Source organism: Lemur catta, chromosome 10 (assembly GCF_020740605.2).
Source record: "Lemur catta isolate mLemCat1 chromosome 10, mLemCat1.pri, whole genome shotgun sequence".
Classification (NCBI taxonomy): Eukaryota; Metazoa; Chordata; class Mammalia; order Primates; family Lemuridae; genus Lemur; species Lemur catta.
The window spans coordinates 59,667,419-59,690,285 of NC_059137.1; the positions used below are offsets into that span (position 1 = coordinate 59,667,419).

General features: G+C 40.2%; 2 protein-coding genes and 1 pseudogene across 2 annotated transcripts in view; 2 read left to right on the forward strand and 1 right to left on the reverse strand.

The window, feature by feature from the left end:
* Positions 1-7,919: 7,919 nt before the first annotated feature.
* On the forward strand, positions 7,920-8,170 carry LOC123646655 (annotated as a pseudogene).
* Positions 8,171-14,613: 6,443 nt separating this feature from the next.
* On the reverse strand, positions 14,614-15,486 carry LOC123646656 (eukaryotic initiation factor 4A-I-like). The gene has a single exon (XM_045563860.1). The coding sequence runs from the start codon at positions 15,460-15,462 to the stop codon at positions 14,773-14,775; it is 690 nt and encodes a 229-aa protein (XP_045419816.1). The 5' UTR covers positions 15,463-15,486; the 3' UTR covers positions 14,614-14,772.
* Positions 15,487-20,858: 5,372 nt separating this feature from the next.
* The window catches only part of RANBP6 (RAN binding protein 6), a 31,761-nt gene continuing 29,752 nt past the window's right edge, over positions 20,859-22,867 (forward strand). Inside the window, exon 1 of the mRNA XM_045563862.1 lies at positions 20,859-20,922. The gene's annotated coding sequence lies outside the window, so the exon portion shown is untranslated. The remainder of the gene's footprint in view (positions 20,923-22,867) is intronic.

Here is a 22,867-nt window from a genome sequence, read left to right on the forward strand (position 1 = left end):
TTTGGTCCTAGCCACTTGCTTTGCTGCTTGATTACACAGATTATTCCCTTTAGCTATATAACTATCAGGTTTTTGGTGGCGCAGGCAGTATACTATAGCCACTTCTTTTGGCAGCGTAACAAAGTCTAACAAATCTAATGTTTCCTTTGCATGTTTATTTACTTTTCCCTGAGGTCAGCAAGCTTTTCTCTTTCCATATGGGCCCACGTGCCTGTACTACCATAAAAGCATACTTAGTGTAAATAGTTACCTTTTTCTTTGTATTTAGGTCTAAAACTGTGTGAAAGCAATAAGTTCTGCCTTTTGGGCAGATATACCTGGTGGTAGAACCTCAGCTTCCAAGATTTTCCAGTGAGTTACTACTGCATACCCAGCTTTCTGAAGACTTTGGTCCATGAAGCTGCTCCCATCAGTAAACATCTCTAGGTCTGGGTTTTCCAAAGGCTGGTCAGTCAAGTCAGGCCTGCTAGAATAAACTTCCTCAATGATTGTATACAGTCATGAACAGGTTCTTCTGTAGTGATTGGAAGCAGGGTGGCTGGGTTTCATGTGGACACTGCCTCTAGTCTTACATTTGGGCTGTCCAGTAGAATAGCCAGATATTTATCTAATATCCCAGAGATAAGCCGATACCCTCCTTTTTGTTCAAGGAGCGGCAGCATGCAGTGTGGCATATGCACTGCAGTAGGATGGCCTAGAGTGAATTTTTCAGCTTCTTGTAGGAGATCATAGGTAGTGGCCACTGCTAAGAGGCAGACTGGCCATCCACAAGCCGCTACATGAATTGTTTAGAAAACAGGCCTCCTGGGGTTGCCTAAATTCTGTGTCAGCACCCCAACACTTACACCTTGTTGTTCACATACAAAGAGATCAAAGGGCTTTCTTATATCTGGGAGGCCAAGAGCTGGCACTGTTAGAAATTTTTCTTTTATAATTTGGAATGCTTTATGACATTGTGTAGTCCAGTTGGGTGATTCACTATCACTTCCCTTGAGGACCCTGTGTAAAGACTATGAGACCAAAATTAGGAATCCAGATAGGACAAAATCCAACCCATACTCCAAAATCCTCTCAATTGTCTTATAGTGGCAGGTATTGCCACTCTTGCCAGAGCCTCTCTTCTGTCTGGCAATAGCTTCCTTTGACTTCCAGATAGCTCAAAACTCAGGTATTTTACAGTCAGTTGACATATCTGCACCTTTTTCTTTGAAATTTTATGTCCTTGTTCTGTCAAGAAATTTAAGGTTAGGATCGTGTTTGGATCTGAAGTTTCTTTAGTTTTACTGGCAATCAGGATATCATCTACATATTGGAGTAAAATCTCTCCATTTAACTGTAATTTCCTTAAATATTTAGCCAAAGCTTCCCCAAAGATAGTGGGTGCATATTTGAACCTTTGGGGGAATAGTGTCCATATACTGTTATTTTATTAGTGTCTGGATCATCCCATTCACAAGCAAACAGCTCTTGGGACTTGGGGCTTAGAGATGTGCAGTAGAAAGGGTCTTTTAAATCTAAGATAGTAAACCAGCAAGTCTCCAGACAGTGTGGTAAGTAAAGTGTAGGGATTTGGCACTACAGGATGTATGTCTTTTATAATTTGATTAATGGCCCTTAAGTCTTACACGAAGTGATAATTTTTAGTCCCTGGCTTCTGCACAGGCAAAATGGGAGTATTACAGGGAGATTAGCAGGGCTAAATAATCTGGTATTCAAGAAACGTAGCTATTAGAGGTTTTATGTCCTCTCTTGCATGCCTCTTTAGGGAATACTGTTTTAAATTGGGAGCTCTTACATCAGGGTGAAGCTTTACCGGTGCTGAATCAGCAGTCTGGTCTGTTCCCAGCCTCCCATCAGCTCACACTTCTGGTCTTACCTCTCGTAGGACCTCTTCAGGAATTTCTGACAAAGGTTTTCCTCTAGTTGTATTAAGGCAGCTTGGAGAGAACGGGCTTGTTCAGGAGGTACCCTACTTTTTCTAGTGAAAAGGTTACTCATGCATTTTATTTTGTTAACAGATCTCATCCCAGCAGAGGTATGGGACATTCAGGCATATGTAGGAAGCTATGTTTCAAATAAGCTTTTCCTATATGGCATTCAAATGGCTAAAGGAAAGGCTTGTGGGAGGTCTCCTCAGATACACCAGTAATAACTGTGGTCTTCAGGGAGAGGGGACTTTGTCTGGTATTTAGGAATAAATTAGAAAGTCTGTGAGTCTCTTTCCCACAGCAATTGTTACTGGGGTTCCTTGTGGGAAATACCAATGGAGCTAAGAGAATATAGAAGAATCCCCAGGTCCTGTCATTCCTGGTCACTATCAGCAAACTGTGGCATCTGGTGGGCTGATTTGCTGGGAGTTTCTTCCTCCATCCAGGAGCAAGGGTTAGGACACTCCCATTTCCAATGTCTTATTTACAATATGCACACTGCTGTAGCCCCAAGAGGAGATGGCCCTTTTGGCCAGGCAGTGGGGGCCCTGGGGATCTTACTCATGGCCATTTGTTTTCTCCAGCGAACCTTCTTATATCCCAGCTGATTGTGGCCAAGAGTGCAGCAGGCAGCACACCTTGTTGTCTCATGCCACATTGTTTTTGCCTATCGTGGATTTGGCTGTGGCTGTTAAATACCTTAAAGGCAATCTTGACCAACTGGAACATTGGCATTCCTAACCCCCTTTCTATTTTTTGCAGTTGTTTTCCTTACATCAGGGAGACTTTGATGAAAGTCATATTAACCATGTTGTCTGGGTGTTCAGGGTCAGTGTCAGTATATTGCCTATAGGCTTCAAAGACCTTCTCAAGAAAGGCAGAGGGATTTTCTTTTGGCCTCTGCTGTACTTTTCTTTTCTTTTCTTTTTTTTTTTTTTTTTTTTTGAGATAGGGTCTTGCTTTGCCACCTGGGCCAGAGTACAGTGGTGTCATCATAGCTCACTGAAGCCTTAAATTCCTGGGCTGAGCTCAAGTGATCCTCTTGCCTCAGCCTCCTAAGTAGCCAGTACTAGAAGCATGTGCTACCATACCCGGCTGATTTTTCTATTTTTTGTAGAGATGGGATCTCACTATGCTGCTCAGCCTGGTCTCAAACTCCTGGCTTTAAGTGATCCTCCCACCTTAGCCTCCCAATGTGCTGGGATTACAGGTGTGGGCCACTGTGCCTGACCTATTGTACTTCTTGAATTTTATTTAGACTTTTCAGTTTTGGGACCCCCTTCTGCATTCCAGCTATTAAACATTCCTTGTAATGATTTAATTTTGCCCAGTCTCCGGGATCATCGGGTTCCTAGCTTGGCTCAGTCCCTGTTATGGCCTGTGCTGCTGGAGTCCTGACTAGATTATTAGGTTGTAACTCAGGTAGCCTCTCAGCTTCCTGACAAGCCTTTCCAGTACCATCCTATGTTCCTCTGGAGTGAGGAGGGTGTTCATGAACCTGACTGCCAGCCCAGGTGGAGTTATAGTAGCAAAGATGGATGTAAATAAACTTTCCATCTTTTGGGGCTCATCCCCATAGGCAGGCAGGTTATATTTCCAATTATATAAATCTGAAGTTGAAAAAGGGAAATGCACACATAAGAATCCCCTGGGCTGGCCTTGGTCACTGAAGCCTGTAGAAACTTGTCTCAGTGGGAATTGCCCTGCCTGAAGGGCCATGTTCCCTAGGCTGAGTTGGGTACTCTGACAGCTGTGTGAAGGGGAGCTGGTTTCTTCCTGACAGTAGTAAAGGGGGGTACAAAGCTGAGCCAGTAGCTTTGGGCCGGGGGTGGAGGATCTCATGCCCTTCCTCATCCTTTTCAGTGGTGCCCCAGCATATGGTGGAGGTGCTGTAGGAGATTGCAAATGAGAAAGGATAAGATCGTCATCTGATTTGGATTCTGGAAGGACAGTATTTTTTTCTGTGGCTCCTCCCTTTGAACCATAATCTTGCATCTCTTTTGTAAATTCTTACTCTGCTATAAAGACATAAAAGATTGTACATAGGGGATCTCATCCCATTTTTCCTCTTTCTTACAGAACAGATATAACTACAAATAGTTTTATAGTTTACAGACCCATTTGGGGGCCATTTTTCCTCTGATCTCAACAAATATTGAGGCCATACAGTGTTCCTCCCAAAAATCATTTTCTTCTTTGTCATCAGCCCATACCTAAACATTGCCCAATTCCAGAGAATATTACAGTTAGGTAATACTATTAAAGTTCCGCATTTTGCATGGAGGCTTCTCGGAGATGGCTGGAGCAAGACCTGAGCTAGGGAGGTGTTTTGGGTCTGTGGCGTGGCGTTTATGAGTATCACTTCCCAGAGATATCACCAGTGGGTCAGATATCACCTCTTACGTGTCTCAGAGGGTCCCAAACACTGGGCAGTGTTGGGTTGCTCCAGATGCTGCAGTGACCCGGCCCCTTATGTGCACCTCCTGGATGAGCTGTTGAAGTTCTCTCTAACCTGGGAATGGGGTATGTTTTTCTGGTGGTATTTGCTACGAGACTGCTTCACATCATAGGCAACAAAACCTTAACTCTTCTGATGGGCTCCTAGCAACACCTTAAAGGGCTGGCAAGAGCAATGTCTCTTATCTTTGGAGTCCAAGGATAATTTAAATATTTCTCCTTTAAATAATTCTCTAATTAGGCTGTTGCTATGACCATTAGGGTGTATAACCTCTGTTGAATCAAATTTTGTTACACAAACCAAGGACACAAGCACACAGACAAACAGAAACCAGAGCCAAACCAAACTGCTTCAGCAGTTATGGCTTTTTAGTATTGTTCTTATTCTTTGGGACTCTAACCCAAACCCAATTCAGGACGCCAACCTGACCAGGATCCCCTGACGATGGAACTCTAACCAGCAATCCTTATGATGAGACCAAGAACAATGTAAGGTATGGATGTATATTAACAAGGTACTTAGCCCTGAAGACATCTGATCCAGAAGCAGTTTCTTTCCTCAAAAGAGCCTGAAACACTGCAGTGGAGAAGCAGAGACCCCCCGCCCCAGGGGTGGGGAACCTGTGGCCTTAAGCCCACATGTGGCTTTCTAGGTCCTTAAGTGCAGCTTGTGACTGAATCTAAAGTTTACAGAACAAATCCTTTTATTAAAAAGGGGTATAGCGGACTATATTTCTATAATGCTGCTTAGCATACAAAGAAGACCTCTGTGAAGACAGCTCTGCTGGGGAAAAACAAAGAGATATAGATTTGGATACTGATACTGATATATTAATAGATAAACATTTCTCTGGCAAATTTTGGAGAGAAGGAGAAAAGGGAAAGGCTGATAAAAAGTGTCAGTGCTGAAAACCTTGTAAGCAAGAATGAGGTAGAGATGGAAATGACAGGGCTTAAATGAGTAAGTCTTCATCAGTTCCCCACCCTACAGCTGCTTGAGGAGAGCTATTCTTGCCTAATAAAAAAAGAGACACAATTTCTTAATCTGTAGCTTATTCCAAAGAGCTTGAGTTTGGCTGTGTCAGGGATTCTCAGGAAACATGATCTTGTGACTAATTTTCACACTGACGTGTAAAGACGCATAGAGGAAAAGAAGGGCCAATACCATGACACAAGAAATCATTTCTCATTCCCAGAAAAGATTGTTTGTTGCTAATTTGATTTCTCTTTAGCATAATTTCTGCCTCAGGGGACCAGCCTGAGATAAGACTTTTGAAATAAGCAAAGTATACCCTCAACATTCTTTCCTGCAATTTCTCTGCTTCTTCCCCCTGTTCAGGTGACAATTGTTCTTGGCCACCTCCTGGCTGTGAGGCTGCCACACTCAAACATTGCCTCCTATCCCACTCCCAGTCTTCTGCTTCATTCATCCCCACCCCACCTGCCCCGTGCAGTTGACACATACTCAGGAGCGTATAATGTGCACAAGTCCCCAGAAGGTCCTGAGGATGTAGAGGAACAAGGGCTCATAGTCAAGTTATGAAAACTTGCAATGCTCTGTGCTCCTTTTTGTCACAGATCTGACAGATGAGTGAATAATATGATCCACTAATCTATGGTATGATATAAACGACACCATACTCCACACTGTGAAGAATATCTGGATTTTAAGAGGATCCCCAGAGATACAAAAGTCATCCCAAAATGATGACTCTCCTAATGGTGGAAATTTTAGTAGGCAGTAGGCAATGGGAGAGATACACTGGAGCCAGAGGTGTATTTCAAACCACATTATAAAGAGAATTATTTACATCAAGTCAGACTGGCAAGTGGTCTCCACAAAACATGGAAACTTTCTGATAAAAATGCATTGGCTAGATCAATAGAAAGATAAATAGAGAGAAAAATGGATAGTAGATAAATGGACAGATGGTCTGAAAGTTTGCTGATGATAACATACATGACATCTTGTCACCTGTTTAATATAAAGAATCATTAACAGGCATTGGAGAACTGACAAGGCAAACAGGGAACACTAAAGTTATGATGGAAAGGGGTATTGAAAAAACAGCTATAATCTCTAAGGATGGGAAAACAAAGTAAAGAATTTGGAAATTAAGTCTCAGAAACTTAAGAAGGAGCCCTTTGGGACAGAGAAAGGAGAAGGAGCCCTTTAGGGCAGAGAAATTATGTAACAAGATTTGGGGAAGTTGATGCTGAGTGCCAGATCATGTGCTGCTTTCCAGGAGTGTCGTCTGAGAGGTCTGGATGACCTGGACTTGTGAAAGGATCAAGATGCCTTTGGCTAGAGATTTACTATATCATCCTTGGAAGAGGAAAAGAAAAAACATAAAAAGAAATAGCTTAAGTTCAAGCAAATTAGCAAGAAAAAATCAAACTATCCCATTAAAAACTGGCAAAAGACATGAACAGAAACTTTTCAAAAGAAGATAGACTAATGGCCAACAAACGTGATTAAATGCTCAACATCTCTACTCATCAGGGAAATTCAACTCAAAACCACAATGAGATATCACTTAACTCCAGTGAGGATAGCTTTTATCAAAAAGTCCCAAAACAGCCGGGCGTGGTGGCTCACGCCTGTAATCCTAGCACTCTGGGAGGCCGAGGCGGGTGGATTGCTCAAGGTCAGGAGTTCAAGACCAGCCTGAGCAAGAGCGAGACCCCGTCTCTACTAAAAATAGAAAGAAATTATCTGGCCAACTAAAAATATATATAGAAAAAATTAGCCAGGCATGGTGGCGAATGACTGTAGTTCCAGCTACTCGGGAGGCTGAGGCAGGAGGATCGCTTAAGCCCAGGAGTTCGAGGTTGCTGTGAGCTAGGCTGACGCCACGGCACTCACTCTAGTCCGGGCAACACAGCGAGACTCTGTCTCAAAAAAAAAAAAGTCCCCAAACAGCAAATGTTGGCATGGATGTGGAGAGATGGGAACACTGCTACACTGCTGGTGGGACTGCAAACTAGTACAACCTATGTAGAAAGTAATATGGAGATACCTCAAAGAACTAAAAATAGAACTACCATTTGATCCAGCAATCCCACTACTGGGTATTTACCCAAAGAAAAAAAGACATTCTATAAAAAAAGGCACCTGCACTCGAATATTTGTAAAGAAGCACAATTCACAATTGCAAAGATGTGGAAACAATCCAAGTGCCCATCAATACATGAGTGGATTAATAAAATGTGGTATATGTATACCATGGAGTACTACTCTGCCATAAAAAATGGTGAACTAATACCTCTTGTATTAACCTGGATGGAACTGTAGACCATTCTTTAAGAGAATTATCACAAGAATGAAAAAACAAACACCACATGTACTCACCATTAAATTGGAATTAATTGATCAACACTTATGTGTGCATATGGAAATAACATTCATAGGACATCCAGCAGGTGGGAGGGGAGAAAAGGGGATGGGTAAATTCACACCTAACGAGTACAATGCACACTATCTGGGTAATGGACACACTTATAACTGACTCAAATGGTACAAAAGCAATTTAGGTAACCAAAACATTTATACCCCCATAATATTCTGAAATAAAAACAAAAAAGAAAAGAAATGGCTAGTTCAAAGTCCAAACTCTTATTTTATGGATGTTAAATGTCCAGGTTGCTACAAGATTACCACAGTTTTCAGCCATAATCAGACAGTGATTCTTTGTGTAGGTGTTTCAACAGTGTTGTGCCAGACTACAGGAGAAAAGGCAGACTCACAGAAGGGTGTTCATTTAGAAGAAAGCGACACTAATGATCTACACAACTTCCTGAATTTGGGTTATATTGCATAAAGCCTTATCATAAGTTCAGAAATTCTAGTTAATGTACCAAGATAATTACATTTGATCTTGTAAGGTATACAACAGTGATCTCCTATTTTGATGTCAGTTTGTTAATAAAGTTTTGATTATGGGCAAAAAAAAAAAGAGATTTGTACTTAAAAACAAAAAGACAAGCATTCTTTAATACCAACAAGTAGTGGCATATAGCCCCACCACCCAGACAATCTCTGATGATATATTAATACTAATGGTTAAAAATTATATATCCATGGTTTAAAATGGCTTAAAATTCAAACTACATAGATTGGTATAAAATGAAAATTGATACATCCTCATCAAACTGTTAGATTTAAAAAACTTATGAGACATATCAACAGGCTATGAAAGTGTATGGATTTAGATTCAAACAAATTAACTATAAAAAACATTTATGATGTATCTCAAACAATCTGAGCACTGGAAATGAAAATTTAATGATATTAAGGTAATATTATTAATTTTTAGATGTCGTATATTTCAGTTATGTTTTTTATAAAAAGAGTCCTTATATCTAAGAGCTGTGCTGTCCAATAGGGCAGCCACCAGGCACATGTGGCTATTTAAATTTAGATTATGATCAATTAAAATTTGAGAAACCTAAAAATTTTAGTTCCTCAGTCAGATCAGCCATATTTTAAGTGCTCAATTAGCCACACGTGGCTAGTGCCTACTGTATTGGACAGTGTATGTATAGAACGTTTTCATCATTGCATAGATTTCTGTTGGACAGCACTGACTTAGAGATACACACTGAAGTATTTACCAATGAAATTACATAGTGTCCAAAATTTGCTTTAAAATAATACAGTGGAGGTAGAAGTAGAATGTGTGGGGGCACAGACAAAACAAGATTAACCACAAGTTGATCATTACTGAAGCTAGGAGATGGGGAAAAAAGGAATTATCTATTCTCTCTACTTATGTGTATATTTAAAATTTTCCATAATTGAAAGTTAAAAAAGAAAGTCTCCACACCCTCTGCCTCAACCTTTCTAGGGTCTGAGTACTTCTCCCTCTAAGAAAAATAAAAATAATCTACATGTGCATATGACAACAGTTTTAGTCCATTGTGTTGCTATAAAGGAATACCTGAGGCTAGGTAATTGAAAAAGAAAAGAGGTTTATTTGTTTCACAGTTCTGCAGAATGTACAAGAAGCATGACACCAGCAACACTTCTGGTGAAGGCTTCAGGCTGCTTCTACTCATGGCAGAATGGAAAGGGGAGCTGGCAGGTGCAGAGATCACATGGCAAGAGAAGAAGCAACAGAGAGAAGAGGGAGGTTCCAGACTCTTTTTAACAACCATGGCTGGTGGGAACTCATAGAGCAAGAACTCACTTATTACTGAGAGGATGTCACCAAGCATTCATGAGGGATCTGCCTTCATAACCCAAATACCTCCCATTAGGCCATACCTTCAATATTGGGGATCAAATTTCAACATGAAATAGGAAAGGTCAAACAAACCAAACTATAGCAAACACATTTCATATATTTTATAAATATGCCTAAAAAATGATACCAATATACTATTCATTTTTCATTGAATAAAATATTATCCTAGAAAGCTTTCTACTTGGCACATACAAATCTGTCACATTCTTTCTAAAGGCTACTTGATATTACATTTTATGGGTGTATCATAATTTATTTAAATAGTCACCCAGGATGGATGAAGAGTAGAGAATGCATTGAGGAGGATCCTAGAATAAGTGGGAATACCTGCAAGTTACCTACATGAGAGAGATGGATCAGATTAAAGTAATTCAGTGGAATAGAGAGAAGAGCTTAGATTCAAAAAAGTAAACAAGGAATACTAAAAGAACTTGGTTATTTCTTACCTACAAAGAATGAGGGAAGAAGGAGAGGGAGAAGAGGGCTCTTAGCTTTGGGAGAGGACTAAGAGGACTCTTAGCTTTAGAGGGAGAAGAGGACTCTTGAACAAACAGTGATGCCAGTCTCTAAAGAGAGAAATGAAATCACTCTCACATGAAGGGAAAGCAGATGAGCTTTGCTTTAGACATACTGAGATTCAGGTAAGTCCTCCCAGTGGAGATGCAGGGTTGGCTATATACATCTAGGGTCAGAAGAGCGGGGAGACATTGAAGCAGGAGTCACCAGCATATACTTGGTGATGGAAGCCAAAAGAGTGAATGAAATGACCTCGGGCCTTTCTGGTCCTCAGTTCTCTCCTCAAAGGATATGATAGGGTTCTTCTAACTCTCAATATCCCAGGCATATGCACAGAGACAGAGTAGAGCCCTTCTAGAGCCAACCCCACAATGCATTGTTGTATGACATGCCAGTGCTCACATTTCCACTAGTCATGAACACAGAGAATGACATGATAAAATCTGTGTCTTAGAAAGTTTGCATGGTGGAAGAGTGAAAGCTGGGAAACTATGAATTACTATTCTAGTCATCTATGTGAGTAAGAATAAAGGCTTCATCTGAATAGGACAGTGGGCACAGAAATGAGGAAACAGATTTCGGAAATACTTGTGCTCATTACTCTTTAAAGATGTAAGGGACAAAACTCCACTCAAATTACTTTAAGTGACATATTGAGAGATTATAAAGATGATGCAAAAATAAATAATAGGAAACTACATATGTAGCAGATTTCACAAAGAAATGGATTGTCATCAGGATATGACACAACTCACGTACCCTGATATTATTTCAATTTACTCATGATTTCCACTTCCTTGCGACTTCACTGCCTCATGACTTTTTTTTTAACATGTTTTTGTGCCATCTGTGTACCTCTCTATATGTCTCATGTTCAGATTCCCCAAGAGAGAATATGATTGGTTGAATAAGCCATTAGCCAGTATGACGTAGCCTTGTGAAATAGGAAGTTTTTATGCCTCTTGTGTATTGCCTGTCAGTCAGATTCCATTTCTTCTTCAGTGGAGCATTCACGTATTATCAGTACAAATACATAATCTGTTGAAGTTCAAAAGAAAAGTTTGGTGTGTTCAGATCTTTGCCAGGTGAGGTTAGTGGTGCCAGCTCCTAAGAAGCCTCACAGACAGTGAAGAATTTCTCACAATCTTTTCCTCAATCTTGCAATCTAAGAAAACTAGTTTTAAAATATGCCAAGATTGGGTTTATCTCTCAATGGTAAACTCTAATTAAATAGATTCATAGAGTCTAATGTATGAACCAGAAAGCCAATTTATCAATTTACAATGAGAAATCTTTTTTTTTCATTATTCAAGTCTTATTTTATTTTATTTTTTAATTCATCTCAAATTATAGAGACCTAAATTGTTTAGTCCAAGTGACTTGTTTGTTCTCTCTCAATGGGAAGACTCACATCTTCTTTCCTTGAAAGAAGAAAGGGAAGGGCAAAAGGCACGATATACATGCCAACTGAAACTGCCACTCCCACCTTCTTAAGAGCTTTTTTTGGAAGCCTCACCCAGAAACTTCTGCTTACATTACATCAACCAGAACTGTGTCACATGGCCGTATACAAGGGGGGCTGGAAAATACAGATTTTGGCTGGGCACACTGCCACATGCAAATAAATTGTGATTCTTCTTAGAAACCAGGGAAGAATAAATATAAAGTTTACAGGCAACCATCAGTCTCCTCACAAAAATAACCCCCCAAAGTAGGAGACCTGGGATCCAAGAATCATGGAATCTATTACAGAAGAAAAGAAGAGATTTTCCAGATTGACAGGGAAGGGAAATCCCAGTATGAGAGCTGTGCAGAAAGCCTAGAAACAGGTACAGATTGGGTCAGGAAGATAAAGGACCAATTGCAAAAGTAAAATGGAGCCAACTATCCAATATGTTTTCTCATGCTGACAATAGATATGCAGCTTTGTGAAAATTTGGGACTAATTAATAAAGATATAATATGCCAAGCAAATGAAAACAAAGACATTTATTACTATAGGAAAAATAACAGTTTTATAGGGGGCATTTTGGAAATATAGCAATAGTGGTGGCATAATTTTTTAATCTCTCTGAATCTCCACATAAAAACAGAGCAACTAGATAGTAAGCCAAAAACTCTTAGGCAGCATTTACAACAAAATGAGATGACAAATTATTCCTATGAGACCTAAAATACAAGTAGCTATAAAACTCCTAGAAGAAAATATAGGGGAAAATCTTTGCAATCTTTGAGGTAGGTCAAAATTTCTTAGATAGGACACAAAAAGCATAAACCATAAAAGAAAAAAAATGATATATGGACTTCACCAAAAATTACCATTAAGAAAAGGCAACCCACAGAATGGGAGTATATGTATAATACCTATATATCTGACAAAGTACTTATATCTAAAATATGTAAAGAACTCTCATAACTCAACAATAAGAAAACAATGTTTAAAAATTTAGCAAAATATTTTAACATTTAACAAAAGAAGATACAAAAATGGCCCTGTACCAATAAATAGATTAAAAGAGGTTCAAAATTATTAATTATAAAAATTAAACCCCAATGAGATAAGACTACACATCCATTAGAATGGCCAAAATTAAGAAGTATGAAAATATCAGGTGCTGGTGAAAATATGGAAAATCGCAATTCTCGTATAAAGGTCATCAAATGCAAAAGGGACAATTACTGTGAAAAACTGTGGCAATGTATTAAAAAGTTCAAGGTATACCTACCACGTGACTCGGCTATTCCATTTCTAGGTATTTATCTGAGGGAAATGTTAACATATGTTCACACAAAAATTTGTACAGAAATATTCAAAGTGGTTTTATCCATAATAGCCCAGAACTGAAAACAATATAAATGTTATCAACAAGTGAATGGATGAAAAAAATATGGTATATCCATAGAACAAAATACTACTCAGCAATAACAGAACAAACTACTAAGCCATGCAACTTGCATGAATCTCAAAATCATTATATTGAGTGAAAGGAGCCAGACACAAGAGAGTAGTTACTATACGATTCCATTTATATAAAATTCTAAAAAGTAAAAATAACCTATGTTGACAGAAAACAGATCAGTATTTGTCTAGGCCAGGGGAAAATGGAGGGATGGACTGCAAGGAGGCAGGAAAAACTTTTGGGAGTTGATTTAGGCACTGATTTAAAGGTGTACTGAACTGACAAAACTCATAGAATGGTACACTTTAAATGGGCTTCGTTTGTTGCGTGTGAATTATTCCTCCATGTGACGGTTAATTTTATGTGTCAGTTTGATTGGGCCAGGGGGTGCTGGAGGTGCTAGTGGAGCTGAAAAGTTCCTATCACCTAGTGGCATCATAGCTGTCATTATACTGTAGTGCAACACATTACTCACATGTTTGTGGTGCTGCTGGTATAAACAAACCTACTGTACTGCCAGTTGTATGTACAGCACATATAATTATGTACAGAACATAATACTTGATAATGATCATAAATGACTATGTTACTGGTTTATGTATTTACTGTACTATACTATTATCATTATTTTAGAGTATACTCCTTCTACTTATAAAAAAGGTTATTCATAACTGAAAAACTGCCTCAAGTCTTTCAGGAGATATTCCAGAAGAAGGCATTGTTATTATAGGAGATGGCAGCTCCATGCACGTTATTGCTCCTGAAGACCTCCCAGTGGGACAAGATGTGGAGGTAGAAGACAGTGGTATTGATGATATTCACCCTGTGTAGGCCGAGGCTAATGTGTGTATTTGTGTCTTAGTTTTTAATAGGAAAGTTTAAAAAGTAAAAAAGATATATATTTAAAAATAGAAAAAATTGGAGTAGCTCACAACCTATTCTGGTTCTGGGAGCTGCTTGATTTGTGGATTGTTCTTTGCTCAGTTAAACTGTTCAATTTATCTTGCACAAAGTTTTTCTTTTGACAGATGGTGTCTGAAGTAGGATTCAAAGGAGAGCTTCCAGCAACCCCTAGGAGCATTACATGACCCTGTTAGTGGTAGGTGCACACAACTGTATGGGCAAGTTCTCTCTTAGATTCTGAAACTCCACGATTTGTGTTATGAGCTAGCTCTCCAAGTTGGTTTGAGGAAATTTTTTTTTTTTTTTTGGCAGTTTCCAAGTCATTTTATTCAGAATTTTGTGTTTGTTTCCTGAATCAATAAATACTATACAAAACAATGTAAAAATGGCTACCATTTTCTCTCCCCTGCTCCCCCCACCTGGGGACAATCCCCTGCACCTCACTTGGGGGTTTCAGGGGTTTTGCCTCCAGATTTGGTCCAGCAAATGAGGTTGAGTGACATATATAGCCCCTTGAGTAATTTTCAAAGGGATTTGGCTGGGGCTGGGAGAGCCTCTGGGATCTGGAGGTTGACTAGGTTAGGGAAACGGATTAGTGTTTTTTGGGAGCAGAGACGGCGCCTGGGGCAAGAGCCTACCCCAAAGAAAAGGGTGTCTAAAATGTTCACGGTTCCTTCTTTTGCCTCAAAAAGTGACATTTATTCAAAGAAAAAAAAAATGACAAGATGTCCATCCCTTGGCTCCCTTCCCTCCCCCCTCCTGCTGCTCCTCAGCCCCCCAAGATTGAACCCTGGCTGGGGCTAGGTAGCAGGACAGCCCCTCTCAGATGAGGTCAGCAACATTGAGGGGCATCTCCTCAATGGAGGTGTTGTAGAAGGTCTCGATGTCTCGAAGAGTCCTCTTGTCTTCTTCTGTCACCATGTTAATAGCCACACCCTTACGGCCAAACCGTCCACCACGACCAATTCTGTGAATATAGTTTTCCCTGTTGGTAGGAAGGTCATAGTTGATGACTAAAGAAACCTGCTGCACATCAATGCCTCTGGCCAGCAGGTCAGTGGTAATCAATACTCGGCTAGAGCCAGAACGGAACTCCCTCATGATCACATCTCGTTCTTTTTGGTCCATATCTCCATGCATGGCAGAAACAGTGAAATCTCGGGCATGCATCTTCTCAGTGAGCCAATCGACCTTCCTTCGGGTGTTGATGAAGATGACTGCCTGGGTGATGGTCAGGGTTTCATACAAGTCACACAGCGTGTCCAGCTTCCACTCCTCTCGTTCCACATTGATGTAGAACTGACGGATACCCTCCAGGGTTAACTCTTCCTTCTTGACAAGAATCCGGATGGGGTCCCTCATGAACTTCTTGGTCACCTCAAGCACATCAGAAGGCATTGTAGCCGACAGCAAAACCACCTGGGTGTTGCTGTTGAGCTTTTGGAATATGTCATAGATCTGGTCCTTAAATCCACGGCTTAACATTTCATCAGCTTCATCCAGTACAAACATTTTGATATATTTGGGAGACAGGTTCAGAAGTCATGACAGGCTGGGTGCGGTGGCTCACACCTGTAATGCCAGCACTCTGGGAGGCTGAAGCGGGAGGACCGCTTGAGCTCTGGGAGGTTGCAGTGAGCTAGGTTGTGCCACTGCGCTCCAGCCTGGATGACAGAGTGAGACTCTGTCTCAAAAAAAGGAAGTCATGACAGAAGCTGGACTGGGTCCAGGATCGGATTGGATCCAAGAATTAACTAGAATGAACTATCCAGTTAGAGGCCTCTGTCTGACTGGGTCAAAGAGAAACTGGCAGTAAATGGAATACTGAGGAGCAAACTCCAGCTTTTGAAAGGAGGAATCCCTCACAGGGATTTTTGCATTCTATCACCTTTGTTCATTTTTTTTGCATGCTTAGGTAGGGAAAAATCATTGACTAAGTCGATCAAGGGGATCTGGAAGCCAAAGGCAAGATTTAATGTAAAAATGGGATCCTTAACTTCAGGAAAACTGAGTACTCCTATTTTCAGCTACACTGGCCCCTACCATTACATGTGCAGTCAACCCTAGGACTTCCAGGACCCTGATGTATAACAAAATCTGCACATACTTAAGCCCTGCAGTGGGCCCTGCGGGATCCACATACACAAAAAGTTGGCCCTCTGTAGACATGGGTTTTGTATCCCAAGAATAGTCTATATTTGACCTGCTTTTAGTTGAGAAAAAAGTTTGCATATAAGAGGACAACCCACACAGTTCAAACTCATGTTGTTCAAGGGTCAACTATGTAAGTATTAGGCCTTTACACTTACAAAAATGGCAAGCTCTTACTAAAGATGATTTAAAATTGCAGTGGAATGTTCCAAATGAACAACACAGCACTTTAAGAAGTGCCTTAAGAATGAGGGCTCCTGAATTAGGCAAACCTAGGGATGCCTACTGATGTGCAGAAGCTTCTTAAAAAATTACAGTATTTGTATTGCCTCTTTTAAAAGACTCTTTACAGGCCAGGCACAGTAACTCATGCCTGGAATCCCAGCACTTTAGGAGGCCCGGGCAACAGGATGACTTGAAGCCAGGAGTTCAGGCAACATAGCAAGAACCTATCTCTACAAAAAAATAGAAAAATCAGCCTGGTGTGGTGGTGCATGCCTGTAGCCCTAGCTACTTGGGAGGTTGAGCCGAGGAGTTCAAGGCTGTTGTAAGCAATAATCACGCCACTGTGCACCAGCCTGGGTAACAGAGAAAGAGCCTGTCTCAAAAAAATAAATAATTTTAAAAAGACTGTATACAAAAGGCAAATAAAAAGCTTACACTACTAATTAATAAGAAAAAATTGAAAAAAAAGCTTATAGAATAAGGATATAAAGAAATAAAATATTTTTATGCAGCTGTACAGTGTGTTTGTGTTTTAACCTAAGTGTTATTATAAAAGAGACAAAAAGTTAAAAAAATTGAAAAGTCTATAAAGTAAAAAAGTTACAGTAAGCTAAGGTTAATTTATTATTGAAGGAAGAAAAATATTTCTTAACAAATTTAGCATAGACTAAATGTACAGTGTTTATAAAGTCTAGAGTACTGTACAGTAATGTACTAGGCCTTCACATGCACTCACCACTCACTCACTGACTCACTTGGAGCAACTTCCAGTCCTGTAAGTTCCATTCATGATAAGTGCCCTATACAGGTGTAGTACTTTTTTTCTTTTATATTATATTTTTACTGCACTTTTCCTATGTTTAAATACACAAATACTTACCATTGTGTTATATTGCCTACAGCATTCAGTACAGTAATATGCTGTATAGCTGTGTAGCCTAGGAGCAATAGGCTATACCATATAGGCCAGGTGTGTAGTAGGCTATACCATCTAGGTTTGTGTAAGTCCACTCTCTGATGTTCACATGACAAAATCGTCTAATGACACTTCTCAGAATGTATCCCTGTAGCTAAGTGACACATGACTGCATATCAGGTTCTGTTTCTCTGGAGAACCCTGACTAATATACTCAATAAACATGATAAGTAAAAATCAAATAGATTTAGAAATACATAAATAAATAATCAACTTAGCATTGTTAGTAAGGCCCTAAGCAATATTCCTCCTGCCTTCCTTACCAGCCATCATCTCTCACCAATGTCTTTCTCATTCTTTACTCACCCCAATATTGGACACGTTTTGGTCCCTAAAATATGCCACTTTCTCTCTTGTTTCTAAACCTTCACAATATTGATCCCTCTGCCGAGAATATTGTTTCCCCCAACTTTTGCTTTCAGAATTCCAATCTAAATACTAAGTCTTAAGTGAAGCCTTCTCTGATCCCTACACCAGGTTAGGTACCACTGCTTACATATTTCCAACCATCTCCTTTGTATGTTCTGAGCATATCCATTTAACAGCTGTCTTTCCTGTGAGACTGGCAGCTCCATAAATGTAAGAACTACGTCTGTCTTGTTTACCACCATATCCTCAGTATCTAAGAGAGTACCTAATCACAATAGGTTCTCATTAACCATTTGTTAACTTTTTCTATTGGTTAATTTATATTTTAACTCTCAAAGAACATTCTTACTTCCTCACATCTTCCCCCAGGTGCTACTTACAAGAGGCTAAGACAGAAGAAGGAGTTTAAAGTCTTTTGCCAGTTAGGGGTTTGGTGGTATCATTTACTAAAGTGAAGGAGACAAAGGATCCTTCTGGTTTGGCATCTTGAGAACATGGGTGTGGGTGAACAGTGAGTTTAGTTTTGTACACAATGTGGTCATAGTGGATGTGGGGCCTCTGCAGAGCTATCTGGGCGGCAGCCGCATTGGCCACACATGGAGTACAGCTGAAGGGAGAGGACAGAGTGAAAAGAGGAGCCAGACCAGAGAGACTCCTTAGGGACATTATTATGTAACAAAGAAGAACAGGAGGAGTACAGAAAGGGAGTTGAGAAAGAGCTGTCACTAAAGAGGAAGGAAAACTAGAAGGATGAGGTCACAAAGTTAACAGATAGGAGAGTCCCAAAACAGGGAGACTTGTGCCAAGTGCCATAGGGACATCAAGTAAGACAAGGACTGAAAAGTAGCGCATTGAATTTGACAATCAGAATGCCATAAGTACATTCAAAATTCATCTTCTGCTCTCTCTCAGAGCCTGGAGGCTCAGACATTTGAAGCTGTTTTAGTCCAGGGCCCCTTCTGAATTTCCCATGGGCTGCTAAGGATTCCTGTCCACAGAGCTCATTTGCTTATTTCCTGTTCTAATGAAATTCCGGAATAGAAAGATTTTGCTATTGAATATCATACTACTTGTATCTTAAATTCCAAAAACTAAGCTTTCAAACTACTCTTTTCTGATGGTCCTCACTGAGGCTGAAACTTGAATAGAATTTATATTTCCCTTTTCAGAATACATAGCAAGGGAATATTTGAATGACAGCTTAGAGCATTAATTCCCCTCCTAGCAATTCATAGTAAATATCATGTAACAGGCTGTGGAAGTCTCGATGAAGAAACCTTATTGTCTTTGTTTAATTCAATATTCCCCAAAGTTATTTGATCCTATAAATTGTTTTTGCGAATAAGAATTGTTAACACCCTTGAGGTAAGTGTTCCTTGGCACAGCCTTTGAAAAATGTCTCTGAAGGCAATAGGGATTACTGAGAGCAAAGAAGGGCCAGAGGTGACGTTTAAGAAGCTATCTTCACCTTGAAGGAGTGGCAAGTCAGATACGAAGACACTACATTAACACCAGGAAGCAGTAATGAGTATCTGAACTCAAACGGTGCTGGTCTTAGCAGAAAGGAGTGGGTGAATTGGGACTGATTAGGTTGAGGGACAAAGGGAGAAGTGAAGGTGGCAGAGATGGAAGATTTGAAGATGGCAACAAAGGTTTCAGGTCTGGGCAACTCTGTGTATGGTGGAGGGCCTGAAAGGGAAAGTCTTAAAGAAGATTAATATTTCTGAAAAAAAAAATCAAGAGATAATACATGGCTCAGTGTTGTAAGTTGAGGAGCCATGTGGTGTGGGTGAAAGTGAGAGGAAATGCAGCATTTATGGGAAAAGGGTAGATTGAGAATGAATTTTGTTATAATAGGACTGCTGGGAAACCATTGTCCTGATTGGTGAGTGTATATGGCAGAAGGGAGGTTATGGGCCGGATGCGGTGGCTCACGCCTTAATCCTAGCCCTCTGGGAGGCCGAGGTGGGAGGATTGCTTGAAGTCAGGAGTTCAAGACCAGCCTGAGCAAGAGCAAGACCCTGTCTCTACTAAAAATAGAAAAAAATTAGCTAAGCAACTTAAAATAGAAACAAAAAATTAGCCAGGTGTGGTGGCGCACGCCTGTAGTCCCAGCTACTTGGGAGGCTGAGGCAGGAGAATCACTTGACCCAGGAGTTTGAGGTTGCTGTGAGCTAGGCTGACACCAAGGCACTCTAGCCCAGGCAACAGAGTGAGACTCTGTCTCAGAAAAAAAAAAAAAAAAAAAAGAAGGGAGGTTATGGTTTCAAGAGAAGAACCATTAGAGATAAAATTCTTGAAACAGAATATGGCCTGGAACTTGGTTCTAGGTCTCTTAAAAAATTAAAAAAAAAAAAAAAGAACGTATCTGTGGAAAGTGAGGCAAATAATGGAAAATCTGACCCACTACCCTTTTATTTTGAAACTCCTAGCAGCCATATTTTGTCCTAGAGAGGTATCAACATCATTGTCATTCACATTATCAGGTACTTACTATACAAAGCACACTGGATCATATGGCTCTTCTGAGGTGGAAAAGAAATGACCACTTTCTGATGAAGCCCTGGGTGAGCTGGTAGGGAGCTTTACTATTGGATGCAGGACTACAAAGTGGAGGGATTTCAGGACTAAGATAAATCAGGAGGGTGTTTGTTCAAGTCAGTTTGAAGGAAATACAGGCAAGCCAGGAAATACAAATTGCAAAGAAAGTCTAAATAAACTGGAAATAGATAATATCCAGCATCAGCCCAAAGTGCAAGTCAACATGGCAGTCAAGTCACTAGCCAGAAGAATCAGAAAGCAGAAAGCAATAGGAGTGGAGAATGGATAGAATAGAGTAGTTTAGGTCTCGGTCTTCGAATTTCAGTGAGGTGAATGCCCCCCTTTTAGGCAGTTCCCAGTGTAATTGCTGAGGTTTTTGGTGGCTTAATGGAATTGTTCAGCCTGCCCAAGAGTAAGGAGAAGAAAGGTGAAAGAATGGTCATAGGAAAATGTATGTGAAGGGCTTGTGCCTGATGAGTCTGTCAACTGAAAGGAAGTGAGGAGAACATGGAGGACGGGAGTAGAGAGAAGTGAAAATTGACCAAGAAGTCAATTAGATGAGACCGGCATGGTAGACTGGAAAGAGTAGATTTCCTTATTTCAGTCTCCCTCATTCTGAAATTTCTTTTAGGAACGTCTGAACTGTGAAACATAAGAACACGAACAAAGGAAGAGAATAGAGCTATTATCCAGGGTTAGAACTCAGAAAGGTGAGTGCATTTCTACACTGACTCAACTCCATCTCGGGTTTTCTTCCAGTTCTCTGGAGGCTGCATGCACCACTTTGTACTGGAACTGAGCAGCAGCTAGTCAAACCCAAGAGGCATAATCTCACCTGCAAAATGGCAGCGTTTAGAAATTATTGTGGCTGCCCCTCCTATGAGGGCAAAAGGCCTAAGTTTTGGGGAATGCCACGAGGTGGTGGACCTCCTGAATGCCTCTGTGGGGAGGCCAGGTATCCCACATGGTTCCCCAAAGTCTAGGTTCTTGAGGACCTGGTATTTCTCCATGAACCCAGGGTTCCGGCCACCAATTCAAGTGGGAATGAAGTTCCCAGATTCAAACTGGGACCTGCATTTTGCTGTCATTTCGGCTAGGTCCATTTCAGAAGAAAGACCCTATTGTAGGAAAATTCAAATATTTCTGAATTTATTTTTCAACTCTTGTCCTTAAGTGACTGTCAAAGGATATTTTTTTAAAGGCAGAATCATGACTCTTGTACAAATATACAATGAACACGTGTCAAAAATTTTACTTAACTCTTAACCAAGGAACCATAGTAAGTTGTTACAACTGGTTTTAAGGAGAATTCAAAGAGCCATGCAAACATACATATATAGAAAATAAGGAATACTGAAACCAATTGCCAAATGAAGCACATATGAATAACAGGCTTATTCCACAGAGGATGGGGATAGGGAAATCAATCATCCCTCCAGTAAACAATTCATTTGCACACCATGAACAAGAATCATTTGCGTTGCTATCAGTGTCAAAATTTATATTTATAAAATAGTTCAAAGACAACAAAAGGCACAAATGTCATAGAATCAGATAACCAGGAAAATACGTGCTAAACAAGACTTAATTTTCCATTGAAAATACTCAGACATTGCAAAGTCTTTCACAATTTTTCCCTGTGTGACCTGCCTTTACATAATATGCTATTTTACTGGCTTGTGTTTTTAAAGCTGTCTCTTTGTTCTCATTGTTCAGATTAGAGCCTTCTGAAATTTGATGCTTTCTGGAATGGAGCTATACTGGTTAGTCAGATTCTCTGTAGGATTGCAGCAATGTTGATTTTTATTTCCTAATCCTTCTCCCCATCTTACTTCCAACCCCATTTATTTTCTGGCTGTAATATGACAGGTGGCAATATTACATGGCCTTGTAGCGTGAGGTTTTCCAGAAGCTAACACTGTCAAGGAGGAAACTGTAGGGGCACAGGACATCATGGTAATAGAGCAAATCTACTAGAAATAATGAACCATGCAGTCTAGTAAAAGAGGAAGGGGCAAAGGTCTGGGTGGAGTGAGCGGAGAGTAGACATAGATCATTAAGATAAGGGTTAGCTATTTAGGAGTAAATAAGTTCTGGTTGAGAGAAGAATAATGTACAGGCAGAGTGGCAGGAACAGCTAGTCCGCCGTGAAAAGGCCAAGGATTACAGAGTGCTATGGGGAAGATACAGAGAGACAGTCTTAGTTACAGAATTCTACAAAATATTTCCTCTGTCCATAGTTCAAATTGAACACAGAAGGTATACACTTTGGCAGTCTAAGTATCTATGAAAACAAAGATTTTTCATAATGTATTTCAAGCCTCCAAAGCTTTAGGAATTCAGAACAAATAAGGCTGTAGTATCAAATTACAATATTGTTTCCTGGCATGCACTCAGATTTCAGTTAAAATATCTGTTCTGGAATGAATTTCCTCCTTTTTATTTGCTACCTCAGATTTCGAATGTTTGATCTGTGATTGAACCTAGAAAACACTTCTCAGGAACATTGCAGGCAGAACAGAGGCCTGAGGACTATTTTAATCCTAACCCCAGTCTGTGGGGGATTGCCTTAGAGGGTCTTGAAATTTGCAGAGCATCTGCAGTTGAGTTTGGAGGACCCAGCAATCTGACTAGTTGCTGTACAGTAAAAAGCCT

Excerpts from the sequence above, each read along its gene's own strand:
- LOC123646656 (XM_045563860.1), bottom strand. The coding sequence starts at position 15,462 with ATGTTTGTACTGGATGAAGCTGATGAAATGTTAAGCCGTGGATTTAAG.